The sequence below is a fragment of the Dendrobates tinctorius genome, unplaced genomic scaffold (genome assembly GCF_039654945.1).
Source record: "Dendrobates tinctorius isolate UK_male_01 unplaced genomic scaffold, ASM3965494v1 ptg000016l, whole genome shotgun sequence".
NCBI classification, from domain to species: domain Eukaryota; kingdom Metazoa; phylum Chordata; class Amphibia; order Anura; family Dendrobatidae; genus Dendrobates; species Dendrobates tinctorius.
Genome location: NW_027361684.1, coordinates 39,549,285 through 39,569,197, shown reverse-complemented (window position 1 = coordinate 39,569,197; position 19,913 = coordinate 39,549,285). Strand labels below are relative to the sequence as shown.

Here is a 19,913-nt window from a genome sequence, read left to right as displayed (position 1 = left end):
TAAACTCGGCAATGAAAGTCTTTGTGTATTCAGATACTATCCGAGTGCTGTCTCTTTTTTCGCGAACTGATAGAAGGTTGAGAAACGCTTTTTTTCTCTAATTTCCTCCACGACAACACACAGAAGGATGCTTCCCTATCCTAATTAGGGAAAGAAAACAAGAGGTTTAAATAGCCCTCCCCTTCCCTCTATCATCCGTGTTTTCCTGTCCCTAAGGGATGAAGAGGTTTTTTGTGTGCGTTCCTGAGAGTTGCGCCGGCGACACTCTTTTAAATACCTTTAAGCCGAGCAGCCTGGATCAGTCGTCCTGGACCTTCCTCCCGCAGCTGCTCCGGGTAGGACCGCACCATCCTCCAGCGCATGCTGGATGGTGAGGAGTAGCTGGGGTCTCCCGCAGCCCCACAGCCTTGTAGCTTCTCTCCCCCTCGCGCCTGCATGCTGGCGGTGCAGTGCTGGGTATGCATAGGAAGTGACATACACCCCCGAGAGAGAAGACGCAACATGACTTCTGCCCTGCGTTCCATGGTGGAACGCACCGCCATTTTGTCGGGAAATTTTCAAACTGGGAAAGGCAACAGAAGACAGGGCCTATCACAGAGTGGGAGAGATCTCATCCTGTTGAATGATAAGAAGTGCTGGGTCTTCGTTCCCTTATAAAAGGACCCTGACTGAAGACTCCATAAGGTAGGACTGAGGTTCTAATGATGGTTGCTGCTTCTCTTAGATCTGTGTCTGCAGAGCCCAGCGCTGACCCTGGCCCAGTGAGTATACCTGGTAAGGGTAGGACTCCTTTGGTCCATCCTCATGGAAATTTCCCTTCTCGTCTCTTCTAGGGAGAAAAGGATCCTGCACCAAAATCAAGGGAAAAAACTGCAAATCGCAAATGCGCCATCTGCAGTAAAAAAAACTTCCATATGGCCATAAAAAAAGCTTTGTCAGCTATGCATGGAGAAAAATTGTCTGGGAAGAATAGCCATGCCTGATGGATGAAGTGGGATGGATGGTGCGACAGGAGATCCAGTCGTCTCTAGCTACCTTCTCCCAGTCCTTTTCAGGGGGCCCCTCTGTACCCAAAAAAAAGAAACACACCCCTGAGGATAGCTATGACTCAAAAGCTGAAATATGAGGCAGTGAAGAATGGTTGGAAGAAGGTGAACTTACTCAGTCATACGGAGGAAAATAAAAAAATATTCTTTTCCTCTGAGGATATGGAGGAACTACTGCTGGCAGTCATGAATACGGTGGGAGTTGAAGAGGAGAAACCATCCCACACAGTCCAAGATGAGATGTTTGGTGGTCTGAAATCAAGAAGGAAGATGTGTTTTCCCATCCATGACAACATTCAAAATTTAATCCTAGATGAATAGGAATTCCCCAAAAGGAAACAATGTCCCAATTGATATGAAGGATCGTTTCCCAAGTAAAAATGAAGACGTCTCAAAGTGCTGGACTGAAATCCCCAAAGGGGATATCCAGGTGGCTAGGTTAGCCAAGAAAACTGTTACCCTTTGAGGACTCCTCTCAGCTTAAAGATCCACTTGACCGCAAGATGGCCAGCTTATTGAGGAAGTCTTGGCGACCTCCTTAAAGACAAATGTCGCATTCACCTGCATCACGAGAACTCTATTTCTCTGGTTGCAACAACTGGAAGACCATATTAGGGGCGGTACCCCCAGAGAAGACCACCTGGCCTCATTAGCTCTCCTACAAAAAGCTGCTGGTTTCCTTGCAGACTCCTCGGCTGAGTCAGTTCGCATTGCTGCAGAGGATTTCGGTACTCTCCAACACCACCAGAAGAGCACTATGGTTAAAGATGTGGAGCAGAGACATCCTATCCAAGTCTAAATTATGCTCTATTTTCTTCAAAGGAGAATACGTGTTTGGTCCTGCACTGGACGAGTTATTGGAGAAGGTGACCGACAAAAAGAAAAATCTTCCTGAGCCAAAAACCCTCAAAGAGGCCATTTCGTCAACCTCAGACGCAGACCCCTCAATACAGAGTGAAACGTAAAATTGGGCGGTGGAGCTACCCGATAGTGGGTAAAGGAAGCAATATTTTTCAAAACCCACGTTCAGATAGGAAATGACGTCAAACGAGTAGGATTTCAAACTACTTCTCAAAATGCTGGGAAGTAACATCAGACTGCAAAATCCTGGACTCAGGCAGAAGAGGAGTGAAAATAGAATTTTCCTCCTTTCCCCCACAAAGACTAAAAGTGACATCTCTTCCATCATCAAGGCTACACAATACTCTGTACACAGAACTCCAGCAAATGCTATCCTCTGCAGTAATATCACCAGTACTGGAAGCAGATCAAGGCCAAGGTCATTACTCCCGGGTGTTCCTTATAAAGAAGCAAAGTGGAGATTACCGGGTTATCAACCTGAAACAGCTGAATAAGTACATCGTGTATCGACGATTTAAAGTGGAGTCGGTAAAATCTACAATCCCGTTGATCGAAAAGGGCTTCTCCATCTCCTCCAGGTCTATGGTGGCTGCATACAAGCATGTACCCATTCTTCCAAGCTACCATCGGTATCTGAGGTTTGCAGTCACTCTAGGCCAAGAGGTGTGTTACTTCCAGTTCAAGGTCCTTCCCTTCGGCACATCATCTACCCCCCGAACATTAACAAAAATCATGGCGGAGGTAGTAGCCTTTTTGAGGAAACAAGACATCTGCATCGTTCCCTACCTGGACGACCTTCTCATCATGGCTCCTTCCAGTGTAACTCTAAGAAAACATCTCCATTCAGTTCTACATACCCTAACATCTTTAGGCTGGATCATAAATCGGGGAAAATCAGACCCAAACTCATCAACCGAGAAGATCTTTTTTATAAATCCTCTTAGACTCCCAAAACCAAAGATCCTTTCTTCCTGTCACAAAAACACTAAAGCATAAGATCAAGGGTTCGGACCCTAAAAACCCAGAAGAGGGTGACTTTAAGATTTGCAATGTCAGTCCTGGGATCAATGACATCATGTATTTAGGGATTTCCCTGGGCCCAGGCTCACTCGAGGATCCTCCAAAAATGTAACCTCTCACTGGGATAAAACTGCAGAAGCACTCGGTACTAGAATCTTCCTCAACACGTAAAACTACCTCTCAACTGGTGGCTCAGCTGAGAAAATCTGGCAGAGGGAATACCTTGCATCCAATGTCCAGTGTCTTCAGTAACAACAGACGCCAACAAATGCGGTTGGGGAGCGATGACATCTCAAGAAGTCTTTCAGGGAATCTGGCCCTAAAAAGATGGACAGCCGATCCTCCAATTTGAGAGAATTGAGAGCGGTAGAGGAGGCCCTGAGAGCAGCAAAACCATTACTCCAGGGATCACATGTCCGAGTTTACTCCGACAACATGACCACTGTGGTCCATCTACGTCATCAGGGCAGCACAAATTTCTGCAGCAGGTCTCAGCAAGAATTTTCATTTGGGCAGAACGTCCCCTCCTGTCTTTATCGGCTCCTCACGTAAAAGGATCCAACAACATCGAAGCAGACTTTCTGATCAGGACGGATTTAGACCCAGGGGAATGGAGCCTCAGTACGAGAGTATTCCTGTTAATAACCATAAAATGGGGTTTCCCAGAGGTGGACCTGTTTGCGAACCGGGAAAACGCAAAACTAGAGCACTATTTCTCCGTAGGTCCAAAGGAAACCCAATCAAAGGTGGATGCCTTCTCTCACACGTGCAGTTTCAGGTTGGCCTATGCATTCCCTCCAATTCCGCTGTTGCCAAGGACTCTGCAAAAGGTCAGAACAGATAGGGTCAAAACCATCCTGATCGCCCCTCTCTGGCCAAAGAGGAACTGGTTCGGGGCTCTGAAACTCCTGAGCTCAGAAGAACCTCTGACCCTGCCGCTAGACCAAGACCTTCTACATCAAGGTCCCATTTTTCACATATCCACTTTGCAAAAAAGTAGGAAACCGGTCACAAATGCCACCTACTCCAAAATATGGAAGACTTTCTCGGTATGGTATAGATCCACTCCCATCTATCCTTTCCACCCTGACATGGCTAAAATACTAGACTTTCTACAGGTTGGCTTATCAAAAGGACTAAAACCCACTTTCCCTTAAAAGTCCAGGTGTCGGCTCTGAGCTGCTACTTTGATCAGAACCTGGCAGACCACCCGTGGATAAGGAGGTTCCTGTCAGCTGCCTCCAAAATCCGTCCAAGGAAATTCAATATAATTCCAACTTGGTATTTGAATATAGTGCTGAAAGGTTTTATTCTACCATTTGAGCCTATGGACCAGGTCCAGATAGACAAACTATCCTGGAAAGCAGCAGAAAGGAGAGATCAGTGAGTGTGAGCTTCAGCTCTCTGTGTGGTGAGGTGGCCGGATGCTGGTCACCTCCTAATAAGTGACCCAGAGCCGGGTCCTGTATTGTGTCAGCGTCTGCTCTGCTGAGGAACACTGAGGGGTATTGCAGGAGTCTAAACTTTCAGGGTTGCACTGTCCGTGCCTGGTCATTGGCTCCATCATCACCAAATCTGCAAGAAAAGTTCAGTCTGCTGCAATAAATCTCCCTATACTGAAAGTGAACAGAGGCACTATACAGAATCCAACACTGGAGTGACCAAGCCTGAGCCCTCAGCACCCAAGTAAACGAATGAGTCAGAGACTAAGGTAAAGGGAACCCTAAAGTACCCCCCCCCTCCCCATTTCACCCCAAATTACCGTCAAATGTAAAAATACTGATGCACTTTAGGGGTGAGGCTCAAAAGAGAGTGCTTTTTTCAAAGTTAGATATGTAATCATTTCTGATTTATGGACCATTTACACAGTACAAGGGATGGATATATATTCATCCCTGACATCCTATATTTTATAGGTAAGATCCAAGGATGGTCATGGAAATTAATATGACTGGACTATAATGGGAGCTGTTTGGTTTCATTTAAATTGTCCAGCATTTGGCAGAAGCCCTCATGGATTCTAAACAGACATCATTATAGATAAAGGGATAGGGGTACGTATGATTGTTTTTAATGAAGCACTCCCATCAAAATTTTCAACCTCTTAAAGCCATGTTCACATGTTTAGTATTTGGTCACTATTTTACATTTATATTTGTAAGCCAAAACCAGGAGTGGATCAAAAATGCAGACATGGCCTAAAGGATATATCCGGGACTTGATGGAAAAACAAATATGTGCCTAAGCACTTACAGTCAGGAAGTTGGTACTTACCTGCCTGTTGTGCATAGGGCCATACTTCTCTGACACAGAGCCATCACAGACCGCTGCTACCGGGGATGCAGCTGCCTCTGCTGACATCACGTCGACAGAGCTGTGCATTCTTTTCCACTCCACTCTTTTAATGGGGCAGGGCAGCTAGTCAGTGGGAATCCAGCTGTCAATCAGTGTCGGAAGTCCTGCTCTGTTACAGAACCCAGTGGAAAAGACTCCACTGCTTTGTCGACATGAAGTCAGCCGAATCGCAGGCAGGAGCAGTCTCTGACCACTCTCTGCCGGGGAAGAATGGCGTTGTGCACAACAGGTATGTAGCAACTTACCTGCCTGTTATTGCTTAAGTACATTTTTTTCAGTCAGTCTTGGATATACCCTTTAATATATTGCAATCATGATATTACATAGCATTGAATCCCTCCTCTCCGGTCTTCTGCATCACATCCCGACATGGTGCCCTTTAAAAATAAGTGTTACTTTATATTCAGGAACATTTTATTATCTGTCCACATTATGACCTAAATAAGCCTCCTATAGTATGTGGCCTCCATACTGTCAACTTTAATGAGCTATAACCGCTACACCGTGCTCCCTTATGAACCATGCCTATAACATGGGGATAATCTGCTGCTGACACTGTTATAGGGGTAATGTTCCACTATTCTGTACTAATGTGCCCTATCCTGGCCCCCTTCCAGGTTCATATGTCCCCCATCCTGGTGTGTATATCCTCCATCCTGGTATAGATTGCCCCCCATCCTGGTGTAGATGCTCTCACTCCATCCTAGTATGGAGGTGCTCCCCCCCCTTCCATGCTGGTATAGCGAGCCCCCAGCCTCCATCCTTGAAAAATGTTTCAGATTTTTAAGGCTTTTTTCAATGCAGATATGAAATAATTATTATAAATTTAAATATCTTTCAGGGAATAATAAATATCAAGAGATTTTGGTTTGTTTGTCCATCCATTCACACTATTTTATATTTTGTTTTTTAAGAAACCGTTAAGGAGATGAAGGAACCGAGACAGAGAAAAGATAATCGGCGCCCAGACATTGAGATATATAAACCCGGGCTGTCAAGACTAAGAAATAAGCCAAAATTGGATACATCTGGCAATGGAGGCAATCACATTGAAGAATATCACAATGAGAAAGTTAAAGATTGTGTACCTTTGGTTAATGGGGCTATCCCAGTATTATCTGGAGATCCAATCCAAGATGATGATCTGGATCATGGTGACTCATTCGCTGTAAACCCTGAAAGTGAGGAGCGAAAAATTGTAAAAAGAACCAAGAAACCAGACCGACAAATTTACCAACCAGGAAGGAGATTGCATGTTTCTGGGAAGGAGTCATTGAGCGAAATTGTAGAAGCTGATATTGTGAAAAAAACTGAACATCTAAAACTGGAACATGAAGATCATCTGTCTGCTACAAATCATAAGATTCCTCTGGAAAATGGAAACAAGATTGTCAAGGTTGAGAAGTCTAAGAGATCAGAACGAGAAAGACCCACCAAGGATGGAGAGGACACAGCCTCGCTGAGGCCTGGTAAGGAAGAGAGAAAGCCTGGACCAACCAAACGTTATTCCCACTCAGACAAACGGAGAACCCGCACTAGAAACTGTAGCACCAGTTCTGCGGGAAGCAACAACAGCAGTGAAGAAGCCGTCCTGGCTGAGGGCAACAGGAGGTGTCAAGACAAAGGAAAGCTTACTGGAGATCGCAAAGAAAAGGTGCGCACAAAAAAACAGGTCTCGCTGTCTTCAACAGATTCTTTTGAAGAGGATTATAATGATCGGAGGGATGACAGCAGAAATCAGTGGAAGAAGAGACAGAGCTCCAGTGACAAAAGCTGCTCAGAAAATACAGACCTCATCAAGCGATCAAGCAGCAAAGATAACCGTGAAGGGTTTTACAACCAAGAATCCCCCTATCAGCCGGTCTCTGATGAACAGAGGACCCGGAAACGAAGCGATAGACTCAATAGCAAGCGCAACAATTCCATAGAGAAGCAGGAATTTAGAGCACGATCGAGTGAGCCCAGGGGCAGGGGGAGAGGGATCCTTATTCTTCCAGCCAACACTGATATATCCAGTGCTACTGGAGCTTTAGAGCCAAACAGTACAAAGCTCCTTACTACCACTTGCAACAAATCTGGTCGTGGCAGGGGCCGTGGTGGAGCTAATCGGCGTCTATGGGATCCCAATAACCCTGAGCAAAAGCCTGCTCTAAAAAACCAAAGCCCGCAACTTCATTTTCTAGATACCGATGATGAGTCTACACCTACATCACAAAGTGATGGCATCCCGTCTGTCCCTCAGGCATCTTACTACAAATTCCAGAATTCTGATAACCCATATTACTTTGCCCGTCCACCATATACATACGCTGGATACTCTATGCCTTATTCTTTAAATCCTGGCAGTGGCATGTATCCTGGTGGGTTTTATCCCGGCTATCCAGCTCAGTCTGCACAATATGGTGCTGGGTCGTACTCTGGAAGTCCAGTAATGTGTGAGGAAATCGAGCAACAAGTGAGGACGATGCAGCAGCAGGAGCTGAACCGTCTATTGAGGATGGCAGATAACCAAGAGCTCCAGCTCAGTAACCTTCTTTCCAGAGATATGATCAGCACAGAAGGCCTGAATAAAATGGCCATGCTCAGGTAAGGAAATATTCTGTGCATTCTGTTAAAATTGAGCATGAATTTTAAAAATGAATGTACATAGGAGGTAATGGTTTTTGCTCTGTTAAATTTGTCTGCAAATGGGCACCTATCCAAATAGGTCAAGTGTGCAATACCTAATATATGTATATATCAGGCTGTGCAAGAACAATCCCACTAACCATACGTCAATTTATTCATACATTTCTATGAGGATAAACAGCGGAATGGCACAATGCAGAGTTTGTAGAAGAGATTTTCTTGGAATGTTATAGAGGATACAAGCACAAAGTGTAGAAATATAACTTATCCTCTTTGAACTCTCTCCTTCCTGCAGGTCGGAACTACTCCAGCTCTATGAGCACTGTCTTCTGACTGACATTGAATTTTGTGACCAGCACAACGTTGACCAACTGATATGGAAGAACGTGTTTTACCAAGTCATTGAGAAGTTTCGCCATTTCTTAAAAGAGTCATCGGGTGAAGGTGAAACCATCAGAAGACAGCTGCTCCAGGTGTTAGATGAGGTGAACATATATGACCAGTGTGCTTGTTGGCAGGGCTATGGAGTTGGTGTCCATTTTGGTGGAGTCAGTATAAAATGGACCGATTCCTAAAATTATATAATAAATTGGGTACTGTAAATGTTTTCAGAAACATTTGTGAAAGTTCTGAAATGTCTTATAAATGTCTGTTCTGTTCCTGATCTAAGAATCTCTGCTTTTAGCTGAGATTAATCTGTGCTGCACATTATGTACATGCTCAGTAGTGACCAGTGCTGTGGGGTCATAGATGAGATGAATCTGTGCTGCACATTATGTACATGCTCAGTAGTGACCGGTGCTGTGGAGTCGTAGATGAGATGAATCTGTGCTGCACTTTATGTACATGCTCAGTAGTGACTGGTGCTGTGGAGTCGTAGATAGATGAGATGAATCTGTGCTGCACTTTATGTACATGCTCAGTAGTGACCGGTGCTGTGGGGTCATAGATAGATGAGATGAATCTGTGCTGCACTTTATGTCCATGCTCAGTAGTGACCAGTGCTGTGGGGTCATAGATGAGATGAATCTGTGCTGCACTTTATGTCCATGCTCAGTAGTGACCAGTGCTGTGGAGTCAAGAGTCAGGGAAATAGAGGAGTTTGAGGTTTGGCTTACTGACTCCACAGCCCTACTCGTTGGAGTCACACATGGGTTAACACAACCTTAAAGTTTTTATCTGGGAAGAAGAAAATAATGGTCATACAGGTAGTTCAGAAAATCCAGCTGGGAAAACTGAATTAAAATATTTTTCTTTTTCCTATAGTGGTATAGTATAGTAAAGATCGTGGTACTAAAGAGAGTCAAAACGGGCAAAAAGGAAACCTATGCCTTACTCATGGTATGCCATATCTGGCGTTCCCATTTCTTCAATCATGGAAGTTCAATCACGTTATCAGTGACCCGATAGCATGGTTCACTATAGAGCTAGTTTAAAAGTTTTAGTTTGTGAGCAAAACTGATATGCTATTATATTTCTCCTACGCCTTATTGGGGGACACAGAGACCGTGGGTGTTATGCTTTCCTGCCACTAGGAGGACACTAAGTAAACTAGAAAAAGTTAACTCCTCCCCTGCAGCATACACCCTCTCGCTGGACGAGATCTCATCAGTTCTTGCTTAGTGTCTGTAGGAGGCACTTGGGTCTGGTTTCAGACCCCATCAGTTTTATTTTATTTTTGAATTTTTCTGTAAATTTTTACTTTTTAATTAACGGAGTGAAGGGGGCGACGGTTCCTTTCTACGAGAAATTTAGTCCCCGGCTTTTTCTGGCCTGCTAGGCCGCAATTTCCATAGCGCCGCCCACTAGCGCCGCCCTGCCCCGGCGCCTACCGCGTGTATGCCTGAAATTGAGCCCCCGGCTTTTCAGGCCTACTAGGCTGCAGTTTGCATAGCGCTGCCCGCGCTATTATCACCGCCCCCTCCTCTTGGCGCCTCTCTTTACTGGCGAGACGCGCAATTGTAATCTCGGGGGCCATCTCCTTTTACCTCAGAGCTGTGAGGTGACCTTTCAGGCGGATACCGGGTGACACTACAACAGCTATTCCTCCCGGAGGATGCAGTACAGGACCGGGTAAGCTGCATCTGCCTTCAGACTAATGCTTAACCCTTTCTCTGCACATTCTCTGCTGCTGCAGTCAGACTTTCCCGTTAACCCTTTCCGGAGCGCTATGTCGTAATCCAAGGAAACTAAGTAGGCTTCTAAGAAGCACTATGTTCTATGCCGTGTGTACCATTTGCAAATCTACTGCGACGCGGCCTGCGCCCAAACGCCTCTCACCGCCGCCGGCGCTGCTGCGAGTCTTCCTGCGTTTTGTCCCCCTGAGTGGGCTGCGTCCCTGTCACGGTCGGTGGAGTCACAGACTACAGGCTATAGACTCTCTCTGGGAAGCCTCTTTAAGTTGGAGGGCGTCTTCGCTGGGAACCGTCCACCAGCAGGGGCCGTACTTGTTCAAGGGACAGTCAAGCGAGAGAGCGGACCCATTGGGGCGTCCCCCAGTCATGCTTGTGCTTCAGCACCAGCGAGTTCTGTTTCTCGCTCTCCCTCTTTTAAGGGTGACAGCGAGTACAACTCTGAATTGGAATCTGACGCTTCAGCTCCCCAATCCTCCAACTTACCAAGAGTCGCTTGATTCACTTATAGTATCCGTCAACAGGATTCTGGAGTTGAAGGAGGAAAATACTCCTCCTCCAGCACACGCATTTTCGTTTATGAGGACCAAGTGTGTACGCAAATTATTTACCAGCCACCCTGATTTTAAGGACATTGTCCAGAGACATAGGGATAGACCACATAAGAGATTCACAGGGCATAAGTCTATTCAGGCTAAATACCCTTTTCACCCAGATCTAACGAAAGATTGGTTGCAGTCCCCATCTGTGGACCCTCCTGTATCAAGGCTGGCTTCTAAGACGCTCCTATCCGTTTCGGAAGGTTCCTTGATCAGAAACCTCTCCGATCGTCAAACCTGATTCTCGCCGGCTCAGTTTTTGAAGCTTCAGGAGCGGTGCTTTTTCCATCGTTTGCAGCGATTTGGGTCACTAAGGCTATGGCCGCTTGGACAGAGGTCTTAATCACTGCTCTTTAGGGTAGCAATCTCCCTCTGGGATCTACCAACGTCGCCAGACTGATAGTTCACGCAGGAGATTTTGTAGTTGATGCCTGTTTTGATGCCGCCAATGGTGCTGCTCAAATTGCCGCTAATGCAATCTCCATTAGAAGAGCTCTTTGGCTCCGTGACTGGCGAGCGAACGCCATGTCTAAAACATCGCTAACTTCTCTACCTTATCAGTCTGGTCGCCTCTTTGGGAGAAGCTGGACCAGCTCACCTCTGATTTTACCGGGAGGGGGGGGGGGGAGAAAAAAAAAAAGAAGTAGTTTCCCTCCTCAGCAAAAGGCTGTTCGGCCGTTTCGGAACCAACAGCCGACACAATTTCTTTTCGCAATAACTCTGGTTGGTCTTCCTCTACCTTCCCGGCCAACTCTAGTCGGCCCCCGTGCGGAGACGGAGGCACCCAGGTCTCTTACAGACCTAATCGCTCTTGGAAGCCCAGACCCAGGGCATCCGGTTCTCGAGGACCCCGATCCCACAAATCTTCTACGCAATGACTTGTTGCGGTATCCGGCGGACGACGGCAGAGTACGAGATCATCTCCTTTCATTTAGTCACACCTGGCTCGCAGTCGTCCACGACATTTGGGTAAGGGAACTGGTGTCCTCCGGATACAAGATAGAAATCTCTCCTCCGTCAACACGTTTCTTCCCATCCTCCCTCCCCAAAAAGAAGACAACAGCCTTCCTTCGGGCTGTTCAGGCGCTGCAAAAGGACGGAGTTGTCATTCCAGTCCCTCAGGACGAACGGTTCAGAGGTTTTTATTCAAACCTTTTTGTGGTTCCAAAGAGGGACGGGGCGATGCGGCTCATACTTGACCTCAAACTGTTATATCAGTTGGTCAAGGTACGGCAGTTCCGAATGGAATCTCTCCGATCAGCTGTCACTTCCTTGGAAAAAAGGAGAGTTCCTAGCATCCATCGACATCAAGGACGCTTACCTTCACATTCCAATCTGCCTGTCCCACCAGCAGTTCCTACGTTTTGCAATTCACGAGGAACACTTCCAGTTCATTGCCTTGCCCTTCGGACTCGCCACCGCCCCCAGGGTCTTTGCCAGGTCATGGCGGCTGTCACGGCCATTCGTCACTCTCGGGGAGTGGTAGTGTTACCATATCTGGACGTCCTGCTCATCAAGAGTCCGTCCTTTCCAGCATGCGAGGAATCCGTAAATATAACAGTTAATGCACTTTCTCGCCTGGGCTGGAAAATAAACTTCGAAGCGTCCTTCCCAAAGCCGGCTCAACAGTTTTTTCCTTTTTGGGAATGATCTTTGATACTTCCCGCGGGTTGGTCATTCTCCCTTCAGAGAAGACCCGAGCCTTACAATAAGCAGCGCGGTCTCTTTCAACCAGTTTCTCTCTCCATTCGTTTCACCTTTCACCATGAGAATTCTCAGACAGATGGTAGCAGCGATGGAGGCTGTCCCGTTCACCCAGTTCCATCTCCGTCCCTTGCAACATGTGAGTCTGTTAGCCTGGGACAAGAACCCCTTTCTCTCTGGACCGTCGGTTCCTCCTGTCTCTGCGGGTCAGACAAGCCCTCAAGTGGTGGACTCTGAAATCCTCCCTGAATCAAGAGAATGGTTGGTTGGTAGTAACCACCGACGCAAGTCTTCTGGGCTGGGGTGCGGTTTTTCGTCACCACACGGCACAGGATCGGTGGTCTCCTCGAGAGTCTCGTCTCCCCACCAACATCCTAGACATTCGAGCGATCAGATTAGCCCTACGGAGTTTTCACCATCTCCTTGCAGGCCACTCCATCAGGATCCAATCCGACAACGCCACGGCTGTGGCGTATATCAACCGCCAGGGGGGAACTCAAAGCAGGATGGCCATGCATGAAGTGAGTCACATCCTCCATTGGGCCGAAACCAGTCATTCGCCCATCTCGGCAGTCCACATCCCGGGCGTAGAAAATTGGGCAGCGGATTTTCACAGCCACCAGGGCCTGGCCGCGGGAGAGTGGTCTCTTCATCCGGAGGTTTTCAGCAGATTTGCCATCGTTCGGGGACTCCTGATGTGGATCTCATGGCTTCGAGATTAAACAACAAGGTTCTTCAAACCATCGCCCAATCACGCGATCCACGCGCCATCGGTGCGGATGCCCTAGTTCTGTCGTGGCACCGGTTCCGGCTCCCGTACATCTTTCCTCTCTTCCCTTGCTTCCGAGGGTCATAAAGAAGATCAGATCGGAAAGAGTACCAGTGATTCTTGTCGCGCCAGATTGGCCACGCCGCGCTTGGTACGCAGAACTGATTCAACTAGTCGCCGACGTTCCCTGGCATCTTCCAGATCGTTCGGATCTGCTCTCTCAGGGTGCGTTTGACCACCAGAACTCCGGGGCCCTGTCCTTGACAGCGTGGCCGTTGAATTCTGGATTTTAACAAATGCTGGGTTTTCTCACGATGTGATTTCCACAATGATAAGTGCTAGGAAACCTGTGTCCATGCGCATCTATCACCACACCTGGAAAACCTTTTTTCTCGTGGTGCAAGGATTGTGGCCGATCCCCCTATGACGTTCTCCATTCCTACTATCTTAGAATTCCTTCAATCCGGACTAACGTTGGGCGTCGCACTTAGTTCGCTCAACGGCCTGATCTTAGCCTTGTCAGTGTTATTCCAACGCACACTTGCCACCAAACCTCAAGTCAGGACATTCCTTCAGGGGCTTGCCCATGTGGCGGCTCCTTATAGACGACCATTGGAACCTGGGGACCTTAACCTGGTTATTGGGGCCCTACAGTAGGCCCCCTTTGAACCTCTCAACGACTTTCCACTGACTGTTCTCTCTTGGAAGGTGGTCTTTCTAGTGACAATTACGTCAATCCGACGTCTTTCAGAATCGGTGGCTCTATCCTGCCTGCCGCCCTCTGTTCCTGAATTTTCATCAGTACAAGGAAGTCCTCAAGACGTCTCCGTCCTTCCTGCCCAAGGTCATATCCTCTTTCCACTTCACTGAGGAAATTGTTTTGCCTTTTTGTCCGGCACCAGTCCATAGTATTGAGGAAGCCCTCCACACTCTGGATGTGGTTAGGGCTCTGAGATGGTACATCTCGCGGACGGCTCCCTTCCGCAAGTCAAATGCCCTGTTCTTACTTCCAGACGGGCATAAGAAGGGGCTAGCCGCTTCGAAAGCAACGCTAGCCAGGTGGATCCGCCTCACGATTCAAGAATCCTATCGTGTCAGGAACGCGCCTGTCCCAGCAGGGATTGCGTCACATTCTACCCGCTCATTGGGCGCCTCTTGGGCCATTCGGCACCAGGCCTCGGCAGTACAGGTTTGCAAAGCAGCGACTTGCTCCAGTCTGCATACCTTTACAAAGAATTACCTGATTCATTCTCAGGCCTCTGCGAATGCAGCGTTCGGCAGACGCATCCTGCAAGCGGCAGTACCTCAGAGTTCAATCAGTGGTACATGGGGTTTTAGCACATGTATGCTCCCCACCCAGGGACTGCTTTAGGTCGTCCCACGGTCTCTGTGTCCCCCAATGAGGCGTAGGAGAAATAGGGATTTTTGTGTAATCACCGTAAAATCCTTTTCTACGAGCCATTCATTGGGGGACACAGCACCCATCCTGTTTAGCATCTTTATGTTGTGACATAGTTATAGCTTTTGTTCAACTGTTTAAGCTCCGACTGCTTTTTCACCGAACTTATGAGATCTCTTCCAGCGAGAGGGTGTATGCTGCAGGGGAGGAGTTAACTTTTTCTAGTTTACTTAGTGTCCTCCTAGTGGCAGGAAAGCATAACACCCACGGTCTCTGTGTCCCCCAATAAGGCGTAGGAGAAATATAATAGCATATCAGTTTTGCTCACAAACTAAAACTTTTAAACTAGCTCTATAGTGAACCATGCTATCGGGTCACTGATAACGTGATTGAACTTCCATGATTGAAGAAATGGGAACGCCAGATATGGCATACCATGAGTAAGGCATAGGTTTCCTTTTTGCCCGTTTTGACTCTCTTTAGTACCACGATTTTTATTATACTATACCACTATAGGATAAAGAAAAAAAGCATAACACCCACGGTCTCTGTGTCCCCCAATGAATGGCTCGGAGAAAAGGATTTTACGGTGAGTACACAAAAATCCTTATTTTCTTGACCCTAAACCGTGCATTGTATTAATAGATATCCCATAAAATTAGTAAGGTTTAACCCCGAAACACGTAGGTTTGCTCTTTGCCTATTGTGACGCCTTTTTTTGTACTATGATTTTATCTATGGACTAACAAGCCAAATTTTAATTCACAGTTTGCTCAGCTGGATTTTACCGGTTTGTCTATAGTTATGTATTTTAAATAATTTTTCAGTTAACCATGTATATTTTAAGCATTTATTACATTTCTTCTATTTATAGTATTTTTTTTTACTTGTCCCTTTTCAATATACTTATTTAAAGCACAATTTCTGTTTTTAGGGGACGGTATTTTTTGATAGTTTGCTTCAGAAACTGCAGGCGACGTATCAGTTCAAACTTGAGGACTACATGGACGGAATGGCAATCCGCAGCAAGCCACTCCGCAAAACGGTTTGTAGCATTTCCTCATTATTAGGTTGAGCTTATATTATAATATTTTATATTTTACTTTATATTGTTTGTTGTGTTTAGGTGAAGTTTGCATTGATCAGTGCCCAGCGCTGTATGATCTGTCACGGTGACATTGCCCGCTACAGAGAGCAAGCAGCCGATACCTCCAACTACGGGAAAGCTCGCAGGTAGTAATGTCAACGAAAATGCGTTTAGAATGAAAAAAGGAACAGAATAAAAGTGTTTGTCTTCTAAATATATTCACTGTTTTGTTTGCAGCTGGTATCTAAAGGCACAGCACATTGCACCCAAGAATGGCAGACCTTATAATCAACTGGCCCTCCTGGCTATATACACGGTAAACTGTCCATTGTCTTTAGAGCAGCTATAAAGGGGTTGTGTGGGTCATAAGAATTGATGACCTGCCCACAGAATATGTTGCTCAAAAAGGGTTTGGTGGGGGTTCAACACTATTTAGTGGCTTATTCCAAGTATTGCAGTTTCTCTATCTCTATTACCTCTTGAATGGGAGATGACATGCGGTGCTAGTCTGTAGCCACTAAGTAATGTACTTGGCTTCTGTGTTCCGCCATGTACAACGCCTATATATTGCCACTGTAGAAGTAGATTTCACGTATCCGGTGGAGATGCTTGGGTGTTGGTCCCCCACTGATCTCGTATTGATGACCTAAGTTCTGGGCAACACCTTAAGTCTTAAACTATCATATGAACTGAATACAGGTTGACATTGAGCAGATGGGGCATTTAAAGGATGTGTGAAAAAGCTTCAGAATTGATGTTCTTGAAGAGTTCAATGAGTGATTTCTGTGCCCATCGGCTTTACATCCCCTAGAGGTTACAAAATGCTCGGAGTCATAACTCTTGGATTATGTGGTGCAGACCATGTCTGGAACAAAACCACTGGCTGTCTGTCTCACCAATAGCACACAGTGACACAATGGTGTAGGGAGGCTGGAAATAGTTATGCTTTTTTGTTGCCTTTTTTTTTTTTTTTTCTAATTTAGAAGTAGAACTAAGGTGAAGGAATAGAATAATGATGACAAACTGATATTGCTTCTTTTTATATCTATTCCTGTGTGTAACTTCAAAATTTGCATCAAAAATTGCATGTCTGATTTCAACCTGAAAAGGGCCCCTTGAGTAAGTAGAGAGACCTGTATGACAATGTCGGTCACACTGTGGATGCCTTCAAAGCAACACTTGGGCCAGGATTCTGTGCTCGGTTTGTGCCCGATGGGCATCACTTTGATTTAAGCTGACAGTGTAAACGGAGCACACCGCCTTGTATGTCATATAGCCACTATGAAATCACACCTAGTGTTTTAATCGCTGCCTCCGTTCGGTTGAATCGGAGTTTCTGGTTGCTCATTGTAGCCTCGGTGTGGCCCTTTGGCTCTGTACATTGCTCTGCTCATTGGTTTTCCTGTGCCTGCTGCTCTCACTGGTGACTGGCAGTGCTGGTTTGCCTTTCTATGCAAACAGCGCTTGCTCCTGGTGAACCAGTGCTGTCAGTAACATTGGACCAAACACCCTATTTAGTGAATTATGTTAAATTTCAGTATTTGGAGAATGGAGGCAGCGATTAGAACACTAAAAGTGCAGTTTTTATAGGGGCTATATCCCATTCAAGTTTTTGCTTTTTAGTTTATACCCTCATTAAGGCCTGACAAGATCCCTTTCTTTTATGCACCATCGTCACTGTCCATAGATGTTTAATAAGAGGAAATGCTGCAGATATGAAAGACATTTGAGGAAAACAAAAGAAATGAGCCAGACTGTCGGTCTAATTATTGTACGCAGGAGCACGCTCACACTGTCACCATTTATCAGACAAAACCTAAGATGAAAACAAAATGAGCAAATACCCTGCAGTAAGGCTAGTTTCACACTAGCGCTTTTGAGCGCAGCGACGGCCTGCGCACGGCCGCAGCTAAGCCCCACCCCCTGCCACGCCTCCGCCGGTAGCTCCGCCTACCGGCGCATGACGCTGCATGCGTCCTGCGTCTCCTATCTTTATCACTGGGGGCGCAGACCGTGCGCAGTCTGCATTTGGCGGCGCATGCGTCCTTTTGACGGTGCGCCGACCTGCGCCAAACGCAACCTGCTGCACGGCCTGCGCCCCCAGTGATAAAGATAGGGGACGCAGGACGCATGCAGCGTCATGCGCCGGTAGGCGGAGCTACCGGCGGAGGCGCGGCAGGGGCGGGGCTTAGCGGCGGCCGTGCCCAGGCCGTCGCTGCGCTCAAAAGCGCTAGTGTGAAACTAGCCTAAGTAAGTAAATAGTAATAGTACAGGTAAATAGCATGGGGCACTTGGTTAACACTGTTTTGATCAAAAATGCGTAAAAGCCATCCCACTGCGATAAGGTGTTCTATATCTGGTATTAAAACCTCAGCTTGTATTAGCAGACCTCAAAATAGATGGGGGCAGGACCTTGACCCAAATGTCCTGACACCTGCCTCTGGAAATCTATATAGACAAAATGCCCAGCTCATACCTCTGTACAAAGTACAAAAAACTAAAGCGGCACCAAAGAAATGAGCCTGAATATGAGTTTATGCTTTTTTTCATCAATACTGGTTGATCACTTAATAATAATAATAATAAATTTTATTTTTATAGCGCCGACATATTCCGCAGCACTTTACATTTCAGAGGGGATTTGTACAGACAATAGACATTACAGCATAACAATAATCACATACAGTAGATTATAACAAATACCAAGAGGAGTGAGGGCCCTGCTCGCAAGCTTACAGTCTATGAGGAAAGAGGTAGACACGAAAGGTGGGTGGTAACAGTTGCCCTGATTGTATGGACCAGCCATAATGTTAAGTGTGTAACAGTACAGACACAGAGGGCTAATGGATGCATAAAGCATGTGGGAACATGATGCTGGGAACCTGGTTATGGTAAAATTTTTGGCTCTGCCACACAGGGATAGGTTAGGTTAATGTGTTGAGGCGATAGGCCAGTCTGAATAAATGCGTTTTCAGGACACGCTTAAAATTGTGGGGACTGGGGACTAATCGTATTGACCTGGGAAGTGCATTCCAAAGAATTGGCGCGGCACGTGTAAAGTCTTGGAGACGGGAGTGGGAGGTTCTGACTATTGAGGATACTAACCTCAGGTCATCAGCAGAACGGAGGGCGCGGGTAGGGTGGTATACTGAAACAAGGGAGGAGATGTAGGGTGGTGCTGAGCCATGGAGGGCTTTGTGGGTGAGGGTAATAAGTTTATACTGAATTCTGGAGTGGATGGGTAGCCAGTGTAATGACTGGCACAAGGTAGAGGCATCGGTGTAACGATTGGTGAGGAATATGATCCTGGCTGCAGCATTCAAGACAGATTGGAGAGGGGAGAGTTTTGTAAGAGGGAGACCGATTAGAAGAGAGTTACAATAGTCGAGACGAGAATGAATAAGAGAAACAGTAAGAGTTTTTGCAGAGTCAAAAGTAAGAAAAGGTCGAATTCTAGAAATGTTTTTGAGGTGCAGATGACAAGAGCGAGCCAGTGATCGAATGTGGGGGGCAAAGGAAAGCTCGGAATCAAGTATGACCCCAAGACAGCGGGCATGTTGCTGGGGAGTAATAGTGGAACCACAGACGGAAATGGCAATGTCGGGTGTAGGTACATTAGTAGCGGGAGGAAACACAAGGAGTTCAGTCTTTGATAGGTTCAGTTTCAGATATAGTGAGGACATGATATTAGACACAGCGTTTAGACAATCGCCAGTGTTTTCTAGAAAGGCTGGCGTGATGTCAGGAGAAGAAGCGTATAATTGGGTGTCATCAGCATAGAGATGGTACTGGAAACCAAATCTACTGATTGTTTGACCAATAGGGGCAGTGTACAAGGAGAAGAGGAGGGGGCCTAGAACCGATCCTTGAGGAACCCCAACAGTAAGAGGAAGGTGAGAGGAGGAGGAACCGGCAAAAGAAACAGTAAAGGAGCGGTCGGAGAGATAGGAGGAGAACCAGGAGAGAACGGTGTCCTTGAGGCCAATGGAACGGAGCATAGTGAGGAGGAGCTGATGATCCACAGTGTCGAATGCTGCAGAGAGATCCAAGAGAATTAGCATGGAGTAATGACCATTTGATTTAGCTGTTAGCAGATCATTAGAGACTTTAGTGAGGGCAGTTTCAGTGGAGTGTAAAGAGCGGAAACCGGATTGGAGAGGGTCGAGAACAGAGTTTTCTGAGAGATAGCGGATAAGACGGGAGTGGACCAGGCGTTCCAGGAGTTTAGAGATGAAGGGAAGATTAGAGACAGGTCTATAGTTAGCGGCACAATTTTGGTCGAGGGATGGTTTTTTAAGTAGTGGATGTATGAT

The 19,913-nt window shown here is 46.5% G+C and overlaps 1 protein-coding gene across 2 annotated transcripts in view; it reads left to right on the top strand.

The window, feature by feature from the left end:
• SMG6 (SMG6 nonsense mediated mRNA decay factor) overlaps nt 1-19,913 on the top strand; it is a 330,566-nt gene that overhangs the window by 4,956 nt on the left and 305,697 nt on the right. For both annotated transcript variants that reach the window (XM_073565701.1, XM_073565700.1), the window contains exons 2-6: nt 6,197-7,868; nt 8,206-8,395; nt 15,448-15,558; nt 15,640-15,746; nt 15,838-15,916. In XM_073565701.1, the coding sequence (XP_073421802.1) occupies nt 6,211-7,868; nt 8,206-8,395; nt 15,448-15,558; nt 15,640-15,746; nt 15,838-15,916 (2,145 nt within the window). In that variant the 5' untranslated portion in view covers nt 6,197-6,210. The remainder of the gene's footprint in view (nt 1-6,196; nt 7,869-8,205; nt 8,396-15,447; nt 15,559-15,639; nt 15,747-15,837; nt 15,917-19,913) is intronic.